The following is a 23,759-nucleotide window of genomic DNA, read 5'->3' as shown; positions in this document are numbered from 1 at the left end:
CCAAGAACTCCCCTTTCTCCAGACTGGCGATCACAGAGCGCAAGGACTCCATCCTGAACTTGAACACACGCAGGAAGGGGTTCAGTGACTTTAGATTCAGGATGGGCCTTACTGAGCCGTCTGGCTTCGGGACCAGGAATAAGTTGGAATAATATCCCTGGCCCTGCTCCGTGTCTGGCACCGGTACAATTACCTGAGACTGAAGCAGCCTGGTAATGGCCCCCTGAAGGAGCACCTGATCTTCCTGGGATGCTGGGAGTGCCGACCTGAAGTATCGTCTGGGAGGAGGTTTGTCGAATTCCAGCCTGTAACCTAGAGAAATGAGACCCCTGGCCCAGGAATCCAGACCCGATGCGTCCCACACATGGCTGAAATGCAACAATCGCGCTCCCACCGCGAGAGAGTCTCGTGGCGGGAAAACCCCGTCATGCTGCAGGCTTAGAGGAAACCGCGGCATTTGGACGGTCCTGGGTGTTGGAGGAGCTAGGCTTCCTAAACTTGCCTCTCGTGCCCCTGCTGGCATTGGAGGCGCCCCTGGCCTTGGGGCGAAACCTGTTCCCACGAAAGGACTGCTGGGAAGCACCTGTGAAGGTACGCTTTGCAGCCGTGGGAGCTGATGGAAGGAAGGTAGATTTTCCTGCCGTGGCTTTGGAAATCCAACCGTCTAATTCACTCCCAAACAGCCATTCTCCTGTAAAGGGAATACCCTCCACACTTTTCTTTGAGTCTACGTCTGCAGACCACTGACGTAGCCACAAGGCCCGTCTGGCTGAAACTGCCATGGCTGAATTGCGCGTGTTTATAGCGCCCAATTCCTTTTGCGCCTCGCACAGGATCTTAGCGGTATCCTGAATGTGACGCAGACTGTCACCTATCTGGGCCACAGTCATGTCACCCAACAAACCCTCCTGAATCTGGGTTGACCATGTATGAATTGCCTTAGCCATCCAGCAGCTGGCTAAAACTGGGCGCTGAGATGCCCCACTAGCCGTATATATGGACTTGAGGGTAGCTTCCAGCCTCCTATCCGCCCCATCCTTAAGGGTGGATACCCCTGGGACTGGTAGCAACACCTTTTTTGAAAGGCGGGAAACAGAGGAGTCCACTACCGGTGGCTCCTCCCATTTCTTTCTGCCCAAAGGTTCAAAAGGATATGCATTTGTGAACCGTTTTGAAAGAGTAAACCTCTTATCAGGGTTTTGCCATGCAGCCCTGAAAACAGTTTCTAACTCTGCCTGCTCAGGGAAGTACACTGGCTGTTTCCTCTGAGTCATGAAGAAAGGATCTCCTTCTGTGGATGCCTCTACTGGGAGATCTAAAACATCCCTAATGGCCCTGATAAGGGGCTCGGGACCATGCACTGCCGCCTCAGGAGCTGGTTCCTGCAGACCCTGCTCCTCACCCTCCTCCAATATGTCCTCATCATCCTCATCTGTGTCAGGATCCATTGCAGTAGCCTGCCTCTTTTGAGGCTGTGCGGGAGGAGGAGGTACATTAAGGGTATGAAGAATATCCACCCTGGCAGCTAACATGGACAATTCCCTCTGAACCCTCTGCGTTTGCTGAGTGTTAGTGGAAAGCTGTGAAGCCACAGAATCCAACAAGGTCTTTATGTTGGAGGCCCACGCAGGCTCCTGCTCGTCTGCCTGCGACGGCCCCACCAACTGTGGGGGTACCCCACTGATCTGGGTGTCAGCACTACTGGGCTGTGGTGACATACAAGCCTCACAAGTAACCTGCACAAACTTGGTGCTACACACCAAACAAGTGAACTTTTTCACCATGATGAGATATTACTACAATGTCTGCAGTACAACACAACCCCCACGCAGTCACACACGTGCACACACCACACTGCTGAATGTGAAAAACAGACTATGTGTGTGTTTTATGCTGTGCTGTAACTAATCAGTGGGGAATAAACAGAGCAATTGGGGAGCCAAGTGCACCCTTAACCTGAACTCACAGATCTGGGTGAGCTGGTAACGCTAAACACAGTGATATGAACAACACAGTGTCTGAATCAGCCAGATAGCGCAGCAGCGCTAAGAAGCTATAAAAAACCTGCTGTCTCTGCCGTGCTGCAAGTACCCGGATCCACCACGCCAGTGAGGAGCCCTCTGTAATGGAGTCTGGCAGCGTGTGAAGAAGCAGGAAGTGACAGCGCGCGCCCAGCAGAGCTTGGTCCCGCTCTGAGTGAAGCCCCGCCCCCTGTACACGGAGCTGGCGCTTCTATATATTTATACTGACATAAGGTGTAAATATATATAATATATATATGTATCATACATTTTAACCTGAGAGGTGTCCCTGGTGGTCCAGCGGCAGCACCCCTATGCCAGTTACCAGACGCGGTGTTCACGCAGTCCCTGCTGGAGGGCCGCCATTACTAGCCGTCGTCTTGCCGCACCAGAAATGGCTGCGGGGACCCCTTGTGGGACCCCCAGCCTGTACTCACCACTGAAGTCTTCAGACCTGTCAGGGGTGTGCGGCGGCTAGGGGACTTGCTCGCTACAGCGCAATGCTGTGCGGTGGCAAGCCCCACGCAGGACCGAATTGTCCTGTAGCAGGGTCAGCTCTGCACCTGAAGAGGTCGGGGACTGACCCTTCCCCTGACACCCACGAAGCAGGACAGCTGTGTGGTCACCACAGCGCCCCAAAATAACAAACTTTGAAAATAAATTCTGGAGCATCCAGAAGCACTGCCTCTCCTGAGGCACATTTTTCAAAACTGACTAGTGGAGGGAGATTGAGGGGAGGAGCCAGTGCACCCACACTGAAAGTTCTTTTATGTGCCTGTCTCTCCTGCGGAGGTCTCAATCCCCATAGTAGTGAAGCCCAGTATCCCATTGGACGGTAGAGAAAAAGACTGTGCAGGCAAGACTATATAGTACAAAACTGTACTATATAGTTAAAATCGAATCAGTACACTGTGCCGCGCGATAACATCCCGGTGAAATTGGGATGAAATAGAAAAGAAAAATCTCATTGTGTGTACGGGGAAACAAGGCAGAGTTGCTGGAGATCAACAGCTGGCAGGACACACATTATCCATCCCCATACTAAGGATGTGTGCACAAGTGAACAAGGTAATGAATAAGCAAATGCTGGTGTAGAGTTTGTATGTTCTCATGTGTCTGCATGAATTTCCTTGGACACTACAAAAGGACAAGAAATATAGAATATAAGCTCCACTGGGACAGGGACTGAAATAGTCTCTGTAGTGCTGCATAATATGAAAGCATTATAGCAACTGGTAGTATACAGTAAAAAAAAAATGATATTCCCATCTAAAGCGCAACGGAATTTGCTGCCATATACAAGAACCTGTTAATAAATAAAATAAATATTTTGCAATGCCTCTAGCAAAGCTTTGTAGTTATGTGTTCCCTCAACGTCCATGATAATCAAAGCTGGCACCACTATAGCCTACTGCCATGGAGTTTAGTAACCTAGAAAAGCACGTCTGAAGCGTTTGGGGGTGGAGGAGAAAAGCAAAAAGAGGAAATAAAAGAAAGATGCAGAGCCAGGCTTTGATGCTTTTCCTGCTTCCCCTCCTCCTGATACACATTCTGGCTCAGTGCCTAATCCTTAGCCAAGTGTATGTAGCCTACTCAGCAAATTCCAAGCTCTCAAGTACATTAACTCTTTAAAAGGTAGAGGCTAATGGTGGGACTCCACCTAGAATCGCTACCGCTGTAAATCATTGTAAACCAGCCTTTCAGCATTATTTACCAGATTGGTAGAATTCAGACAAAACAGGAGAATGTGGATGGTCTTACTACTAATCTCTCAGAGTTCATATTTTGAAAGTAAAAAGAAAAGGTTAGGTTTTCCTAGTCGTTACTGGTCAGACATTTCTGTAGCATGTATCTAGGTACTGGAGATACACCTTGCTAAAAAACATTATGTATACCATGCGCATTCCTGTCTTCTATAGCTGCAGGATTATTAATCAGCCTGGCAGTGGCAGACAGGCACACATGTAAATTGGCATGATGGCTTCAAAAGAAATCACACGATAATACCGCCCTTCTAGATTTGCGCAGACCAATTCCGGACCCACCCAGTTGACCAATTTGGCTCAAATGTAATTGGATTTAGACCAGAAGGGAAGTCTAGATTCAGAACAACAGGAGTAACTGAGCACATATCAGAATAGATCTGCTCCAGTAGCTCAAAATTAAAGAATCTTAGGGCACCATATAGTTTCTTCTGAACAGAAAATCTTTAGTAAACCCAGATTACCACTGTCCCCAAACAAATCCAATGTAACAGTTGTTAATACCACGTCAAATCAGGAAAGTTAGTTTTACATAAAATATTGTGGCAGGTGTATTTAGCCTGGCGAAGAGAAAAAGTGAAAGGACATAACTCACCAGTCAATCAACTTCCAACTGTCATATTTCAAACACTGCTGATTGGCTGGCGGGTTATCTCCTTCCACTTTTTCTCCAGTTTATCTCTTCGCCAGGCTTAATACATCTGCCCCATTGTTTGTAGTATATTAATTAGAGATGTGCCGATTCAGACTTACCCAGATCTTTGGAGCCAAAACATGAGACAGCTGATAGCCAAAAAGATCCTGTTTTGAGACCCGGGTAAATATGGATCTGTACATTACGAATATTCATTTTACATGTATTTAATATGTCCATCCATGAAAATCCTGATTGCTAGCAAACACCAAGAGCTGTATGAAGTTTTGCTAGTAGTGGGATGAAACTTGGGACCAGCCTTTCAATAGGGGAATAAATGTTACATACTCGAGTAACAGCAGAGGGGGCAATAATATTTACTGCTACAGAAACCCAATAATAGAAAAATCTATAGCTTACCAAATTCAATCAAGTTAGGGCTATTAGGATTGTAATTCTTGCTAATACCCCTTTCAGTCATGCAACTCGGCAATAACCCGGCATTTTGGTTGCCAGGGTGCAGTCTGGCCGCCTTTCACATAAATAATGCATAAATAACCCATCACACCGTACATCACACTGGTTTTAACATGGGTGACCCAGGCTGAGTAAAGATGTACCATCCCTAATAATAACCCAGGAATAACCTGGGTCAATAATGCGTTATAAACATCTCTAAACCCAGGTCTGATCCGTGTTCAAAACTCGGGTCTGACCCTGCTTTTTCGATCTGAAAGGGGTAATAGCAGCCGGGCTAAACACAGACAACCTGGTAATTTGCTGAAAACACAGGTTATTTGTGTAGTGTGAAAGGATCTACCCGGGTCACAAATCTGGTAATGTATAAGAGTATATGAAAATGGAACATCTGCTTCGAAACGCAGGAAAATTCAGACAAATTGGTCATTCAGACAAATTACTTATTGCCATTCGATTTAAGAAATATATCTAAACAATCGTTTTTGTCATTTTCCAGCATTTGGGAGCAAATGGTTGTCATATGCTCTCATATATTACCATATGTTTCCACCAATCAGATTGGTCAAATAAACCTGTAGGTGTGTTTCTAGCTTTAGGGTACTTGCAGAGGTGATGTGTTGGTTGTAGAAGATACACTTTATTGTCATTGTAAAAAGAAACAAAATGATAAGCAAGGACCAATTCAAATTATTTATATTCTATGTAACATGCATAAAATATGAAGCAATATTTACTTATTTTTAAAATTGGATTCTGAATTTCTCAATAAGAAAGTTTGCCTAAAATTAGCCTTGAAAAATGTTTAGTGCACCATGATTCAAAAAGTTTGGGAACCATTGATTCAAGGGATTTGTGTGTTAACGTTGTCACGGTACCTGTTAACCCCAATCTGGGAATTTTTTTTTTCCACCCACTGAGGCAGGTGAACAAAAATCTCAGACTGCTGGCTTTGGGGCCAATTAGATAACCATGGGATCAATTGGTCCAAGACAATGTAGGAAGGCTAACTCTATAGGTCTTATGTACTAAGCTTCAAAAAGTGAAAAAGTGGCAAGTGATAAATTACCAACCAGCTCCTGTCATTTTTCAAACACAGCCTGTAACATGGCAGCTATGAGCTGATTGGCTGGTACGTATCACTCTCCATTTTAGCACTGTCTATATAGTTCACAATATCAGCCTTGGGTCACCAATATTGAGTGCAGACATTTAAAGATATATCAGTAAACAAAACTGTTCAGGGATGTCACCAGTACCCACTGAACATGCGGGTCATTGGCTATATAGCCAAATTGACCTGCATGTTGAGCAGACGGGAGGGGGCCTTAAGTCCTCCCATCTGCTGAACACACAAGGATATAGTAAAGATATTGCTCAAAAAGCCCTAAGTGATATATTTTACTAGAACTATATTTGTAGCTCTATTTTATATGCCAATTTATAGAATAGGCTTAGTGGTCCTTTAATAATAAAGAAGCTTTTGTTCTGCTTAAATATGCAGAGATCATAAAAAGAAGGTGATATTGAACATGAGTAAAAAAATTCAAATAATTATTATACGACATAAAAAATAAATGAATGGATATACAGCTTTGCTGCTATTCGAATAACTGAAAGGCAAACTTAAGCTGGGTCACTAAGAGGGCAATTTTAATTTTTCTCATCTTTCGGGTGTTAGTAGAGTGCCTAACAAAGCAATCTTGTTGCTCCGTTTGGGCCTGAGTGCTGCGAGGTAGAGGGACACATATGATCTTGCATACCTCTGGAGGGGTGTGGTACGGGACTCAGACAGTCGGGATCTCGACAGTCATTATCCCGACTGCCCGGAGTAAGACAGCATGGTGAGCGCAAAAAAGCCCCTTGCAGGCTCGCCAAGCTGCGCTCGCCACGCTGCGGGCACGGTGGCTCGCTACGCGAGCCACCTATTCTATTCTCCCTCTATGGGGGTCGTGGACCCCCACGAGGGAAAATAGCCGACGGCCGTCAGGAACCCTCATTTTATAATGGTTGCAAACTGTGGATTCGAATTGAATAAAATGACCAGTGAGCTTAAAGGATACTACCTGCATAAATACTTTAATGAGCTGTGCATCCCTTTCCTTGCAAGAATGAGCATAGGCAGCCATCTTGGGTGTTCTACATAGATGATCAATTACAGACAGTTTAAAAAAAAAAAAGTTTACTGAATGCATGCTAGTTACTTTTACATGAACTGAAGTGTGTATAGCACATGACAGTGTGCAATATCTACAACAATTTGCTTTAATAGAATCTACAATATTTGGTAACCAAAGTGAGCTGACTGACTGGCTCAGTAAAATGTGATCCATCTGTAGTTCTGACCGGTTACAGCAAGTATTGATCAGATATGTACACACATTTAATTCTGCGGCCTTCTCTCATAACCTCTTCATTTACAAAATGCCTAGGTTGTAAAATATTTCAGAAAAAAAATCTCTCATGTTACAAGATGGAAAAAAACACCTTTCAGTGCAGTTCAATTACATTTCTACCACGTGTCTAATAAAAAAAAAAAAAAGGCTCAAACTGGTTTCAGCAAGATCAACTCGATGTGTAATGCACGCAGATACAATCTTTCTGTAACACAAAGTTATGCCAATATGGTTTATAACATTACAAACAAGGCAAATAAGAAAAAAAAAGGATTTGAGCTGCTCAAAGGTCTAACAGAAGATTTATTTTCCAAGCTGTAGGTAGTTTCAGACAAAATTACTTCAGAAATCACAAGCTCTGCTGCACAGAGCACAATGGTCATTTTATGCAAAATGCCGTAATGGAGGCCGAATTAAAGCTAAAATATATTTTACAGGTAGTCTTCAGTCACTAGTTCTTATAGATGATGTGTGAATCCATCAATATGCCTAGTCACAGATTTAATATATAGGTGGAATTCAATTGTCTGAAGTGAAGCGAGACCAGGGGGGCATTATTTAATGGTTTCAAATGTGACTACCAGTCTGGGAGTGAAACAGTGTACCATTTGGTGCCCACTTATTTGCACATTTCTTCTTGCCAGTACGGGGGCTGCGAGAAGAAATGTCGGCAATTAACAATTAATTCCCACAGATAAAATTGTTACCGTAGCAATACAATGTTGCTCATATAATGCAGATAGGAGCAGTGTGAGTTGGTTTTTACATTTTAGTGTCTGAATAGCCAATATAAAGCCATGAGTACATAATCTAATGCACTCATGAGTTACAGTCATGAAATCCAAATTGGAGGCATAGTATGGAACTTGCGCATGCAGCCCACTACACACAGGTGTAACATGCTTGGTGAACTAGCCAACTACAGCAACAACCGCTTCAATAAAGTACTGCTGTGTCCAGTGCACAGGAGCAGAGGGATAACACTCATAGGGCGGGATGATCTAACCTCCGCCGCCAGTTACCGCCACAATACTATCGCATATGCTCTAACATTTGTGTTTAGTATAGCAACGGGCAGCTTTTGTGATAAAAGTTGCCCATTGTGAAGCAGCCGGCGGAGGGTGAGAGGGTCTCCGGCCGCTCCCCCCTCTCCTACCCAGCTGCTGCCAGGTGGGCACTAACTCCTCCTCCCTGCACCCGGAAGGGGATATAGGGGCTAGGGAGGAGGTGGTCACTGGTCCGGGTATATTCAATACTATACTGATAATATTATAGGCTATTAATATTAATGTGTGTGCTATGGATATCATATGTGCATAGTATAATATACTGTACAACATACAACTACATGTACAGCTGATTATCCCAGTAGGTATACTTTTAACATATACTAGAAAAAGGTCACCATTTTTTACCATATGTTCTATTTTTGAAAGGATAGTTTTCTATCCAATACCGAAGGGAATTTTTTTTTAATATATATTTATATATATTGGTTGATACATTCCTTTTATTTTTATCAATACACTTTTTGTATTTTGAAAAATGTTTGTTGCTTTTATAATGACCTTTTAATAAAGGTCATACAGAGTAGCAGCTAGTTCTCAGGCTGTGACTGTAGCTTTGGACCACGTGACCAATGGAACACACCATGTGTGGTGGCAGCAGCAAGGTCAATGGAATACCAATTTCACGATACACGCCACAACTAGTTGCCTTTAGTAACCAGGTGTCAAGCGAAGTGAGCCTGCGATTGTACAGTTCGGGTGTCCGCTTGCCAAGTTTCAGGCTCCCCGTACCCTAGCCCTCTTTTACTATGTAATGCCAGCAGAAACGTTTACTGCACGAGATGTACATCCAACCAGTAATACACTCTATGCTTTGCCTATTTTTCTTACACTGCTTAATGATTGTACAAATTAATACTGTAAGATCATCTGTGTGACATGGTTTATAAATACAAGAATAGTGATCTGTTTTACAGTATACCAATAAAAATGCAATGTTTTACTAAAGATCATTGAAAAAAAAAAAAAAAAGTGCCCCTGAGTCTTTCGTCATCTTGGGTTTTTCCTAGATAACAACATGTTTTGGATTTTTTATTTTTTTACAAAATTGTTTGAAATGTTGATTCAGAAATTCTGACCTACTAATAAATATCCCAGATCCTTCAGGGACATATCTGTGCAGAGCTCTGCAGCTCAGATGAAAGATCTGACAACCGGGTACCCTCTCTCTCTCCAATGCTTTGCCATCATAAAGCAAAAGTGTCAATATTACCCCTTTCACATCGCACAAATAATCCAGGTCCGACCTGGGTTGTTGCAGGGTTGATGTGTGGTGTGAAAGGGCTTTTTAAAATAACCCGGGTCCAGCGACCTGGCATTCCGACCAGGGTTAAACCCAGGTCAGACCCAGGTTGCTGTGCAGTGTTAGAAACTAGAAAATTCTTTCTCTCTTTCTCTCCAATGCTGTGCAGCGTTAACAGGTAACCTGAGTGGAAAGAACCAGGTCCCATTCACACTATAGGGGGGAAGCAGCATCAGCTCCAAGTGCTGCCTTGTCCCCCACCCCTCGATGACGCTCCGCCCCCTTTCTGAAGTCTGTGACCCGTCACAATATCTTAAGGCCCCCATACACTATGCGATTTGGGCACGATTTCACCCGATTCGGATAAATCGGGCCATGAAATCGGCCCAAATGGCATGAAATCGGCCCAAACGGTCCCGTGCGCATCGGATCGGAGTCGGGTAGTCGGACCGGCTGCACATAAGATTTCCCAAATCTTATGTGCAGCCTCCGGGCAGCAGGGGGGGGGGGGCGGGGACACTGCGAGGGCAGTGAGAGAGGCGGGCAGTAGCAGCGAGTGGAGAGCCGAGCAGGGCAGAGTCAGCGACGGCAGATGCTGGGGACCTGCAGGGGGGGGGGGGAGCCGGGCATGGTACGCTGTCAAATAGGCAGCGGGCGGGGGGCGCTGGAGAGCCGGGCAAGGGACACAGAGGCAGCGCGCGGGGGTACGCCGGTGAACCCACGAGGGAGCTGGGCAGGAGGATCGGGGACTCACTCTGCAGCTGCAAGGATAAAAACCACTACAAATGAATGGGCAGACAGTGATTGGGCTGAGAGCTCTCTCAGCCAATTGCTGATTGGCTGAGAGAGCTCTAGGACAAGTCGGGCTAATGTATGGGGGCCTTAAGTCACAAAAAATGTGACTTACACCTAGAGTTTGCCTGAGTAAAAACTGAAGTGCAGTACAAATTTATAAGGATACATAGCACCATAAAAAAACTTGATAAACACTTTTTCCCCTACTTACCTTTAATTGCCAGAGGCAGGTTTAGGTGGTTTCAAACTATTTTTTTTTGTTACGCCTTCTAAAACAAACAAACAAACAAAACACATGTACTATGTATTTTACAAGCTGCCATGAAAGCATAGCCAACATGTATGGCAGCGTGTAAAATACAGCATACATGTACATTATATTTTACAAGCTGCCTCCAAAATATAGCATACATGTATTGCATCGTATATGCTATATTTTGATGGCAGCGTGTAAAATATAATGTACATGTACGCTGTATTTTCAAAAACACAAATAAGGATGTACCGAACGATATGAAAGATATTGGGGTGATTGACCTGCATGTTTGGTAGATACCAAAGGACATTAACAAAGGGCAAGGGTTAATGATATTAGGCATACACACTAGAAGACATTGGTCTCAATGCTCAAGCAGCTTCTGTGGATTAAAATCATATGCAGCATGCCTACATTCTGCGTATGACTGCGGCTGTATCTGCATAAGTTATAAATAAGACACACTTCGCTACCGAGTTGTGAAAAGACTAGAAGTGCTGTCTAACAAGAAAGGAGTGTAGATGTATGTCGACACATCTCCTGCATCTGTGTTGGGTGTTTGGAGCAATTGAACTGGTAACCTGCAACTAGTGGATTCTCTCACAGCATCCAGACGTGCAAGAAGAAAACTGCCTTAACGAATGCATCAAGGCTAGTTGTGGTGTCACCATGTGCGCGAACAGCATTGCACCCAGCACTTAGGTTGGAGAATGTAGTTTACCACTAAGAGCCTAATTCAGACCTGATCACAGGACAAATTTATTTTCAAAATGGACAAAACCATGTGTACTGCAGGTGGGGCTGATGTAACATGTGCAGAGAGATAAAGAAAAAAAGCAACGGGAGAAAACTAATGCGATTGGATTACCTTTACAATACTGTATAGTAGTAATAGCATGACATTTGGAGTCAAGCGCTCATCACCCTGGTATTGAATCTGGAAAGTGTCCGCTCCTAGAAATACCCCCAATGCAGTCATATAATTACTGCCCCAGGCAGTCCTGTCCGATAGTGTCACAGTTGCGGCTTGGTACTATGAATAGCCTTTCTGGACTCCAACAGCAAGGAGTAGGTGAATATAGGCGGTGGATGGAAAACCAGCAATGGTGATGTTAGGGCCAGTCCGGACAAGCCCCAGAGACTATAATCACTATTGCTGGTTTTCCATCCAGCACCCATATTCACCCTAGTCCAGAAAGGCAAAAAAATATTTAATACTTATAAATGAAACTGCTGTGAAAAGACGTATGACACCACAAGCTGACAACTCTGACTAGAGAGTAAAACATGTGGCATGTACTGTGTTTGAGCACTTGGGTGAGAATTTTGCTCCTGTCGTGGAATTTTGGAGTAGATGTGGGGGTAGTCTGATTGTTAATGCTGTTGTAGAGGCATTTTTATTTTTTTCATCACTACAAATAAAAGAAAACGTGTAATACTTCTGAAGGTCAGAGAGCTGCATAATAAATCCTTGAAGTATGTCTGTTTGTTAAACAAAGAATTACAGTACAGCGGATATGTTTTACAGATAGTTAAGTACAAAAATGCTGTTTAGTTGCAGACTTGTTTCATGTTTAGATGTTGGATCTATGAAATCTCTTCTGTACTTGGTAGAACAAGAGGGTTAAAAGAAGCTTGGCAGAGAGCACTGTCCTCTACAGGGAATGTCCGTGACAAGGGAAGATATCGGAGCTGGCTTGGGGACAGGCATGAAACAAAAGAGGAATTATACGCCCGGTTGGCTATCCCTGCCCTTTCTTTGATGCCGAAAGCTTGCGGGCCAGAGACAGTCCCATGGAAAAGGCACAATGCAATGTGCTGTATCAGCAAATGAACCACGACAGTAATAACTGAAAAAACTGGCTTATAGAATAAAATATAAATACATCAGCATACCTCCCAACTGTCCCGCTAAACGCAGGAACGTCCCGATATTTGGGGACGTTCCCGCGTCCCTACCGCGGGGGGGGGGGGGGGGGCGCAGTTGGGAGCTCCCCCCAATCTGACCGAATAGACACTGTGCGCATAGCGTCTATTCGCAGGCGAAAATGGGGCGCGGCTTAATTAGTATAAGCCACACCCTCATTTGCATAGACCACGCCCCTTTCCGGGCACTCACGCGTGTCCCTATTCTGCTTTGAAGAAAGTTGGGAGGTATGCATCAGAATGCAGATAAAAAAAAACAATTACTGTTAGTAGTTTGACTGAATGCCACTTTGTTAATGAAAACTCCAACAGTAACACAAACTTAACAGCTGTATGTTTTTGTAAACAGAATTATTATCAGCTCAGATACAGTACCACACAGCTTACACCAGGGTACAAATACCTACAGTTTACATCAAGTATGCTTATTTTCATTATTGCAGTTTTTAAAGTGGAAATCTTTTTTCAATTAAACTTAGACACTTCATACAACTGTTCATACAAAAGGCAACAAGTTTTTTTTATATAGCACACAGACATTCACATCAGTCCCTGCCTCAGAGGAGTTTACAATCTATATTCCCTACCACAAGTACACACAGACATTCTAGGGTTAATTTTGTTGGAAGTCAATTAACCTACCAGTAAAATTTGGGATTGTGGGAGGAAACCGGAATAAATCGGAGGAAACCCACACAAGCACGGGGAGAATATACAAACTCTGCACAGTTATGGCCATGATGGGAATCGAACCCAAGACCTCAGTGCTGTGAGGCAGTAATGCTAACCATTACACCGTCTGTCCCATAACTGTCCGGACTCATGTTTGTGAGTAATCTAAAAAAGCAAGTTACTGGGGAAAAAAACATGTAGCACTGTAGGGGTGTGGATCAGTTGGTCACCAGCAAGTTTTTAGAAGTCATTAGGTCGACAGGGTCATAAGATCGACATAGGTTAGGTCGACAGTCAAAAGTTCGACATGGGTGTTTTCACCGCTTTTTTGACCTGAAGGTCAACACAGTCAACATGGACACGGGTTAAAGTGCACCGTGTCACCTTGCTACGCTCGGCACACTATTTTATTCTCCCACCATGCCCTAGTGGATGGTAGGGCATGAAATACCGCCTGTTGGCAAATGTTGGGTCAAAAAACAGTGAAAAACCCCATGTCCACCTAATGACCCTGTCAACCTAGACATATGTCAACCTAATGACTGTCTAACACAGGGGTGTCAAACTCAAATTCATCGGGGGCCGCATCAGCAGTTTGGTCACCCTCAAAGGGCCGGTTGTATCTGTAGGACTATGTGTCCACTCTTTATTATCATAAATTATTGTCACTGCATTCAATTATTACTGTTTTTTGTAATAACGTAAGTAAGTAACTAGCAGGGAGATTGGCTGGGGGCCTGGGACAGGGCACAGTGACGTGACATCAGATCGCCCAGCAGGTGACCTGGGCCTCTGGGTTCGCAGGACTCTCGCTAGAGTTCTGGACTGGTGGCGACAGTGGGACAGATAATGATAATGACCCAGGACACAGGCAGCCGCCCTGCAGATTTGTGGGCTCAGGCTGCGGCTGTGTGCTGTTGGTCTGGCTCTCTGCCTGCCCAGCCACGGACTCTGAACTGGACAGACTGGTCTGGAAAACAAGAGACAACACAACTGTGCCCACCCCACTGCCGAACTTACAGTAAATATACTGAACCAACTGATGCCACTGCTGCACAGCGCGGCATCACAGGCAGGAGGCAGCTCACCGCCGGGCCAGCGTCCAAGTCCGACAGGCAGCCGCATGCACGTCACGGTGTCACTGGCACTGCTGTCAGGCGGGCGTGTGTCACACATGGCAGCGCCGTAGCCGCTGCCCGCAGAAGGAGCCGGGGAGGAGTCGGGCACGTCACACAGTGACACTAACAAGTCTGTGTCCACTGTCCTGCCTCCCTCCTTCTACCAGCGAGCGCCGCGGCGGAGTGACTGTGTCACCCGGCTTCCTCACCTTGTTAGGTATGTCTCTCAGTCTCGAGTTGTCATGTGAGTGTCATTGAATGTGATGTGACACTCACACTGTGATGGCTTCCCGCAGTAATGTAATCGGCGCCCGGCGGGGGTGGGTGGCGGCGGCTGCGCGGGCCACATGACGAGGTCTGGCGGGCCGGATTTGGCCCGCGGGCCTTGTGTTTGACACCGGTGGTCTAACACCTTGCTGGTGACCCAATGACCGTATCCCCATTGTAGGGGGGGCAGAAGCAACATGTGCAGAAAATAAGATTTGAGTGGGTTATGATTTTAGTGCTGTGTAAATACTTACTGCTTTTGCATTTAGCCCACAAATACTAGACAGCTTACTTTACACTGCAATTAAATGTCACACCTCACCCAAATCTAGATCTCTCTGCACATTATATATATAACACACAGCAGTGCAACAGGGTTTTGCAGTTTCTTGCTTTATTGCAAAGAGAAAGTAGGCCCAAGTTCAAATAGGGATGTCAACTATGGTTTTCACACATTAAACAAGAATAAAAGTTTTATATTACCCAAAAAACACTTAAAGTCCTTCATCCGATAACTGTGCAAAAATATTAGTATACATATGGTGTTAGTAAGCATGAAGACTGCGTACACAGCTTCAAGTTTTTCCACATAAACATGCAAAATCTGCAACCTTGTATTCAGTTTAAGGTAGTATGAGCAGAAATCACTTAATGACTTACCTGGTAAGGTTGGTTGCTCTGTCCTGGATGTAGTGGGTGTTGCAGGAAGAGGTCGCTGCCCACGTGGGCGATGAGCTGGCAGTGACATTCGGACAGAACCAATATATTCCACATAACTTCCTGGAAAATCCCCCTTCTGTTTGGTTCTGCTGTTGACTCCCAAAATCCAGCCAATACGATTTGGGTCGCGCTCATCTCCATCTTTACAGCCTACTGCTAACAATGCTGCTCGACTCACAGTAAGGACATCACCAGGCAATAGGTCAAGGTCTTCCTCTCTCTCCTTGTCATATGGGTACAGAGCTCGATATTGGAACCCCTCGGTTGACATTGGTACGGAATATTCCACCTTATGACTTCCAAAGTTTGTACAAGGCTCAGCAGCCAAACAAGGTCTTTAGTGCATAGCAGCAGCAAAAAAGCACAGGAGTAAAAATTATATTACAAAAACATTGGGGCTTTCCATTAACATTATTCTACAGTTTTCTGCAGTGAAGAAGTCCAGATTCAATGAACAGATTTAGTGTGAGAAAAGACGAAGCTAGGCCTAGCTGCCTCTTATTCTGAGCTTGAAACCTCGATTCAGCCAGATGATCGAGCACAAGAAAAGTGCGACGAACATAATCCAGGACTTTTCAGGTATCATGCAGCAAATGAAAGAAACGCAAAATGAAGGGGAGGGTGGACTTCTTGTTATGCAAATCGTGCTTCTTAGATCAGTGCTCAAGGTGTTGACTGTTTCAAACCTATAAGACAGAAAGTAGGAAAAAAAATGGTCAGCTGTTGGAGAAATAATACATGCTCATTTACAACAAAATAACATTTTAGCACAGAACAATGCAATTATGCAAAAATATGTATGACTCCTTGTGCAAATATTCAATGTATTGAAAATAATTGTACTGTGAAAATAATGCTGTATAGAAAAATAGTGCATATACAGTAGGTTAACTTTTACAGCAACAAGTGGGAATCTGTAACACAATGTAGTTCACTTCTAGTTGGATAAGGAGCGATTTGGTCAGCCTAGCACAGGCATGGACATATAGTGACCACCACAACAGATTCCCAACAGAAATCCATTCCCCTCATGCAGACAAAAAAAATGTAAGACCGTGAAATTTGCAGCACTATACTGTAACTGTTGATAAAAATATACAGAGCCAGATTCTCTAAGCTTCAAAAGTGATAACGTGTAGAGTGATAAACAGCCAGCCATTCAGCTCCTGCCTGACATTTTTTAAACACAGTCTGTGACATGGCAGGTAGGAGCTGATTGGCTGGCTGTTTATCACTCTCCATTTTATCACTTTTGAAGCTTAGAGAATCTGACCCTATGATAGTAAGTAAGCTCTCAAGAGCAACAGCCTCGTCCCGCATATGCCCTACATTCTCTTACGTAAAGGATATTCAATGGCACCAAATCCCTCAGCCCGGGTTTTCTGCCACCCTACTACTTATTTCATTATCGTCTGCTGATACAGATATGGTCATTTACCCTGTACTTGTTCTATGCGGTCTTGAACATAAAGAAAAGAAAGTATACTGTCTGTTAAATCAAATGTGTTCTTGTTTTGCTTACTATTGTAAGTAATCTGTAACAGGGCACTGTGGATCCCTTGCTATGTGTGCTCTATATAAATAACAGGAATAAAGAATATACATATCATAGGGTAAGGCAACCCTTCAAATCTGGGGGGGGTGTAACAAAAATAAGGAATTTGGTACTCACCGTTAATTCCCTTTCTCCTAGGCAGCAGGGGACACTGCAGTCATCACGTATGGGGATAGAGTTGGTGTACTGGAGGAGTCGGCACTTTAAGAAAACTTTAGATGTGGCTGGCTCCTCCCCCCTCTATCCCCACCCAGACCTCAGTCTTAGAAAAACTGTGTCCGAGAGAGGAAGATGATAGGGCAAGAACCCGACAGGAGGAGGATATGAACAGATATTAGAACCAAGCACACAAGGAACATTTTTAGAAAAACAAACAAATAGAGACATAAAAAAGTCCCCAACAATGCATACAACAGGCATGCTAAGTTTAACGAGTAATATAACCCGGTAAGTTACTTAAATATGGCAGGAAGACTAGTGCTGGGAGGGCGTGCAGTGTCCCCTGCTGCCTAGGAGAAAGGGAATTAACGGTGAGTACCAAATTCCTTATTTCTCCCACGGCCAGCAGGGGACACTGCAGTCATCACGTATGGGATTGATACCAAAGCACTACTCCCGGGTGGGAGAGCACTCGGATTCCTGCAAAACTGCTCTTCCAAAAGAAGCTTCAGATCTTGCAAAGGTGTCGAACTTATAAAACCGAGCAAACGTATTTGTTCCTGACCAAGTAGCCGCTCGACATACCTGTGAAAGGGAAACACCTCTAGCCAGAGCCCAGGAAGTACTGACTGACCTGGTAGAATGAGCTGAAATCCCAGCTGGGGCCTGTTTTTGAGCCTGCCTATAGGCCTCCTTTATGGTAAGGCAAATCCAGCGGGCCAGCGTTGATTTAGACGCCGGCCAACCTCTTTTTTCAGCCCCATAAAGAACAAAAAGGTTGTCTGTCCTTCTCAAGGCAGCCGTCTTTGACAAATAAATCCGTAAAGCTCTTACTGCATCTAGTGAGCTTGAATCTCCTGACAGAACTGGAATGACTATAGGCTGATTCACATGAAAAGCCGAGACAACTTTAGGTAAAAACTCCCTGTTGGTTCTTAGTTCAGCTCTGTCTTTATGAAGGATTAGAAAAGGAGCCCGGCAGGACAGTGCTCCCAATTCCGAGACTCTTCTTGCAGAGGCTAATGCCATAAGCATGACTGTTTTCCACGTGATGTATTTCAGATCTACTGAATCTAAGGGTTCAAACAGATCTGATTTTAGGAAGTTCAGGACCAGAGATAACTCCCAGGGTTCCGTAGGAGCAACGAATGGAGGTTGAAGTCTCAGGACACCCTTGAGGAAAGTTTGGACCTCAGGTATAAGGGCTAATCTCCGATGGAAAAAGATTGAAAGGGCAGAGACTTGCACCTTTAGAGATCCTAACCTGAGACCAGAGTCCAATCCTGTTTGTAAGAACTGTAGGAGCCTAGACAGCTGAAACACCGCCTTAGGGAATTTCTTGGATTCGCACCAACGTATGTATGCTCGCCATATTCGGTGGTAATGGGCAGATGTGACCCCTTTTCTAGCCTTAAGCATAGTTGGAATCACTGTTGAAGGTATTCCTCTTCTTTTTAGCAGGTCGGCCTCAACAGCCAGGCCGTTAAATGAAGATGACTTAAGTTTTGGTAGGCGAATGGTCCTTGTTGGAGCAGGTCTTGTCGCAATGGGAGACGCCAAGGGACGTCTGCCAACAGAAGCTTGAGGTCGGAGTACCACGACCTCCTTGGCCAATCTGGCGCTATTAGAATTACTGCCGTGGCTTCCCTCTTTATTTTCTTGAGTACCCTCGGGAGGAGGGGGAAAGGAGGGAAGATGTATACGAGTCTGTACGGCCACGGAACGGACAAGGCATCCACTGCCACTGCTGCTGGATCCAAGGACCTGGCACAATACAGGGGTAACTGATGGTTTAGTCTGGAAGCCATCAGATCTATCTGCGGTGTTCCCCACCGTCTGGTGATCTGGAGAAAAACCTCCGGATTCAGAGACCATTCCCCGGGGTGGAAGTCCTGGCGACTGAGATAATCTGCCTGCCAGTTCTCCACCCCCGGAATAAAAACTGCTGAGAAATCCACGGCGTGTTTCTCTGCCCATTCCAGAATGGGTCGTACTTCTCGCATGGCTGCTCGGCTTCTCGTGCCTCCCTGCCGATTTATGTAAGCCACTGCTGTCATGTTGTCTGACTGAATTCTGATGTGACGGCCTCTGAGAAGGTCGTGTCCCTGAGACAGAGTTAGTCTGATAGCCCGCAGCTCCAGAATGTTGATGGGGAGCTTTGACTCTTGCAGAGACCATCGCCCCTGGAACCTGTGATTCAGGGCCACCGCACCCCAGCCTCTGAGGCTGGCGTCGGTTGTGACTATGGTCCATGTGCAGGGTCTGAAACTGCGGCCCTGCTGTAGATTCGGAGTATGGAGCCACCATTGCAGAGAGGCTCTGGCTAACCGAGACAGTGTGATCCTTTTGTGGATCTGGAGGTGTGATCCCGACCACTGGGTCAAGAGGTTTTCCTGGAATGTCCTGGAGTGAAAACGACCGTATGGGAGAGCCTCGAATGAGGCTACCATCAGCCCCAACAGGCGGGTGCAAAGGTGAGCCGAGACTCTGCGGGGGAGAAGAACCTGGCGCACCCTTTTCTGCAAAGTCAGGATCTTGTCCATTGGAAGGTATACTCTTTCTTCGACTGTGTCTAGGATGAGGCCTAGAAACTGAAGTCGCTGGGATGGAATCAATTGTGATTTTTTGAAATTCACTACCCAACCGTTTTGAACCAGAAACTGACAGGTCAGAGAAGCGTCCCTTATCAGCTTTTCTTGAGAAGGTGACTTTAAGAGGAGGTCGTCTAAGTATGGTATGATGGTCACACCCTGTAGACGAAGAGCCGTGATCATGCAGGCTAGCACCTTTGTAAATACCCGAGGAGCGGAGGAGAGTCCAAAGGGAAGACCTCTGAACTGATAATGTTTTTCCTGAATGGCGAACCTGAGGAATCTCTGGTGAGGTTCCCAAATGGGAATGTGTAGATATGCGTCTTTGATATCTAAGGAAAGGAGGAATTCTCCTCTTTCTAAAGATGCCACCACCGATCGTATAGACTCCATTTTGAACTTGTGGTAGAACACAAATTCGTTTAGTTGTTTTAGGTTTAGGATTGGGCGGACAGTGCCATCTGGTTTGGGCACTACGAAGATGCTGGAATAGTAACCGGAGCCCCTTTGGTGAGCCGGTACCGGGACAATTACCTTTGACCTTAGGAGTGACTGGATGGAGCCGCACAGGGCCTCTGCGGTCTCCACCGAGGATGGAAGTCCTATTTTGAAGAACTGATGTGGAGGGGGAGTGGCAAATTCTAATTTGTAACCCTGAGCCACTATCTGGAGCACCCAGGCGTCTCTGCAGTGGCCTCTCCAGGCGTCTGCAAATAGCAACAGCCTGGCGCCCACCTCGGGTTCCCCCAGGTGAGCTGGGAGACCGTCATGCCACTGGTTTGTCAGTGGTCTTTGGGTCTCTGTGAGTTGTGGTAATGGAGGACTGTGTGGCTCTGGCGCCACGACCTCTGCGTCCCCTGTATGAGGAGAAACCTCCTCTAGATCTCCCCCTGAACCCTGATTGACCTCGAAAGGAACGAAAAATGGGGGCTGCAAAAGGCCTTTTTGGAGCCGGAGTAGAGGAAGGGAGAAAAGCTGACTTTCCCCCAGTGGCCTGAGAAATAAGCTTATCCAGGTCAGGGCCAAAGAGCATATCTCCGCCATAAGGAAGGGCTTCCACAGCTTTTTTAATTTCTGGTTCGGCCTGCCAGGATCGTAGCCAAATTGACCTTCTGGCCACCACTGCAGAGGCTGAAGCCTTAGCGGCTAAGATAGAAATATCAGCAGCAGCCTCCCCCACGTAAGAAGAGGCGTCTCTGATGCACTCTGCCAATGGAAGCAATTCTGCTCTGGGAGTGTTCTGCTCTAGGCCGTTGACAAGATCTGAGGCCCACTTTTCCATGGCTCTGGCTACCCAGGCTGAAGCCAGAGCTGGGCGTAAGGAAACTCCCACCGTTGTATAGATATTTTTAAGCGAACTGTCTAAACGCCTGTCTTGAGATTCTTTTAAAGACACGGCACCTGGAATAGGAAGTGTTGTCTTTTTGGATAGTCTAGATAGGGAAACATCTGGAGTAGGAGGCGTTTCCCATTTTTCCCTGGAAGATTCTGAAAAGGGGTATAGGATTTTGAATCTCCTGGACATTTGGAATTTCTTGTCCGGGGACCTCCAAACTTTTATCAGAGGATCATCCAATTCCTCTGAATCAGGGAAATTTAAAGTCTGCTTTTGAACACGTCCAAAAATAGACACCTGAGGGGGAACGGAAGTATCCGCAATATTTAAAGTCTCGCGGACTTCTCTGATAAGACCCTCAATACCCTGTGCCTCATCATCTGCTGGGTCATCACCTGCAGGGTCCTGAATCAGGTCCGGGGGAAATTCCCCTTCCTCTAGAGGAACATAGTTGTCAGTGTCATCAGTGATTAACATGGGAGGCATAGCCCTTCTTTTTGCTGGCACTGGGGAAGCAGGCCTGACCCTAGAGCAGGCAGCTACAGACTGCTTTAGTGAGTCCACAGACTGTATGAGGGATGATGCCCATGATGGCTCCGATGTAGCAAGCTGGGACATCTGGGAGTGAAACACTTCCCTATCTTTTCTAGATGCCGCCATTTCAGCAGTGAAGCTGGATAGGAGGGTCTGCAGAACATCCCCCTGGTTTTGGGGTGCAGGCAAGGGTACAGGGGACCTGGTTATAGAAGGAGCCTGTACTTTGGCATAACAGGGTTCACATAAGGAAACGCCCTTTATGTGTTGTGTGTACTGATCCCCACAGCTTTTGCAGGAGTACAACTTTTGTGCAGCCTTGGATGTAGCTTTTCCTGCCATACTGTAACGCTTGTATACAAAGGTACAGAAAACAGTAGAAGAATCTCCTAACAGCGTTATAAAACCCCCCCCCACACACTTACACAGGCACTCTCACCAACAGGTAGCAGGGAAGCTGAGGCCTGAGTATCGACAGGGAGAGAGGAGCCAACCCCCTCCCAATGTGTGCTAACAGGGTTTTTCCCCCTTGACTCACAGTGTGATTCCTGCGGTCCCAGGGAAAGCGCTGTCAATCAGGCAGGGACCGGTGTACCGATTCTGCAGGATACCGCTTGTAGCGCTGAGCTCTGTCACGAGTCTCCGGATAATGGCGTCTGGCTCTGAAGACGCTGGCTGAAGCTCCGCCTCCCGCTTGAGACGCTTCCCGCGCCGTGCTGGAGGCGGGAAGATTTGAGCCTGCAGCCTCGTCAGCGTTGCTGGCAGTGTATGCCGCAGGCTGACGTCTTAGTCCGTGTCCCCTCTTTTGCTGCCCTGGAGAACGGGGGAAGACAGCCGTGGACCCGGAACGCTAGCTGCGTGCAGCTGCGGCGGGTCCCCGGAGTGAAAACTCCGGTGGCACGGGTATCAGAGGAAACACTGCGTGCAGTGTCGACTGAACCCTCTCCAGGCTCTCTTCAGCGGCAGACCTGAATCAGACTGCTGTAGTAAAAAAAAGTTAAAGAGAAAAAGAATAAAATAGAAATAAAAACCTAATCTCCCTAAGGAGATCCTTGCCCAGGAGACCGACTCCTCCGGGCACTTTTTCTAAGACTGAGGTCTGGGTGGGGATAGAGGGGGGAGGAGCCAGCCACATCTAAAGTTTTCTTAAAGTGCCGACTCCTCCAGTACACCAACTCTATCCCCATACGTGATGACTGCAGTGTCCCCTGCTGGCCGTGGGAGAAAGTTTGTGGTAAATGCTATGAAGTGCAGTTTATATACAATTGGCTTTGAATAGATCATATATATATATATATTTTTTTTTTTACGCAAAAAAGCCTTCAGTTCATAATGTTGATGAGGATTGTTATCGGACTAGCAACAAAAATTATCTTTGTTATCATAGCCAAATTAAAACACAGGAAATGACCAGCCGAGTGATGCGAATCTTCATTAAATTGTCTACAAGGCATTATTTAGGCCTATTTTTGGTTAAACTTTATAACTTGGAGGGTTTTTTTTTGCCTCGCTATATAGACAGATACTGGAAAAAAGATTAGAAGATCAGTACTATATAAGCTGCCATGAATGGTGGATAAAAGAGTGATGCTGTTTGTAGGTCACATCTGCTTGTGCAGAATTCCTACTTCTGCCCCTGGAGACAAAGACACTGAAAATTTATGGCTATATAGCTCTGAATGAAATACTCTCCAGACAGCATTCTGGCAGAGAAGGTTTAACACTTCATTGCTGGATTGGGTTTCAGAATTCAGGGCTAGAAATATGGATGTTACCCTGCTCCATGGTGCTGCTGACAACTACGGTAGAACCACACGGAAGCCTAACTGGAGATTTTTCTCTCAGTTAACAACAGTATGTAAACATTCCAAGATGGAAAGCTTAATTACAGCTTAGAAATTCCAGGATTATATGGAGACAACCAAGTCCATCTAAAAGTATAAAGATAAACAATTTAAAAAGCCTTTAATATTTCTCTTGAAATTAATAACAAATTTACATTTACATAGAATTTATTTTTTACTTGTCAGTTTCTAATATGTAGTCCGTTCCATATTTCCTTGGCAATACACTGTATTCGATTGGGTTTGATTCCCACCATGGCTCTAACTGTGCGGAGTTTGTATTTTCTACCCCTACCTGTGTGGGTTTACTCCGGGTACTCCGGTTTCCTTCCAGATTCCAAAAATATACTGGTAGGCTAATTGGTTCCCAACAAATTAACCCTAG

The 23,759-nt window shown here is 45.5% G+C and overlaps 1 protein-coding gene across 3 annotated transcripts in view; it reads right to left on the bottom strand.

The window, feature by feature from the left end:
• Positions 1–23,759, bottom strand: part of PIK3R2 (phosphoinositide-3-kinase regulatory subunit 2) — a 94,785-nt gene that overhangs the window by 43,303 nt on the left and 27,723 nt on the right. For 2 of the 3 annotated variants that reach the window (XM_083179226.1, XM_083179224.1), the window contains exon 2: positions 15,296–16,041. In XM_083179226.1, the coding sequence (XP_083035352.1) occupies positions 15,296–15,626 (331 nt within the window). In that variant the 5' untranslated portion in view covers positions 15,627–16,041. Of the gene's footprint in view, positions 1–15,295; positions 16,042–17,027; positions 17,046–23,759 lie in introns of those variants that run through there. The other variant, XM_083179225.1, reaches the window with a different exon arrangement.

This window comes from Crinia signifera, chromosome 1, assembly GCF_055691185.1.
Source record: "Crinia signifera chromosome 1, ASM5569118v1, whole genome shotgun sequence".
Lineage (NCBI taxonomy): Eukaryota > Metazoa > Chordata > Amphibia > Anura > Myobatrachidae > Crinia > Crinia signifera.
This window is presented reverse-complemented; position numbering and strand designations above follow the sequence as displayed.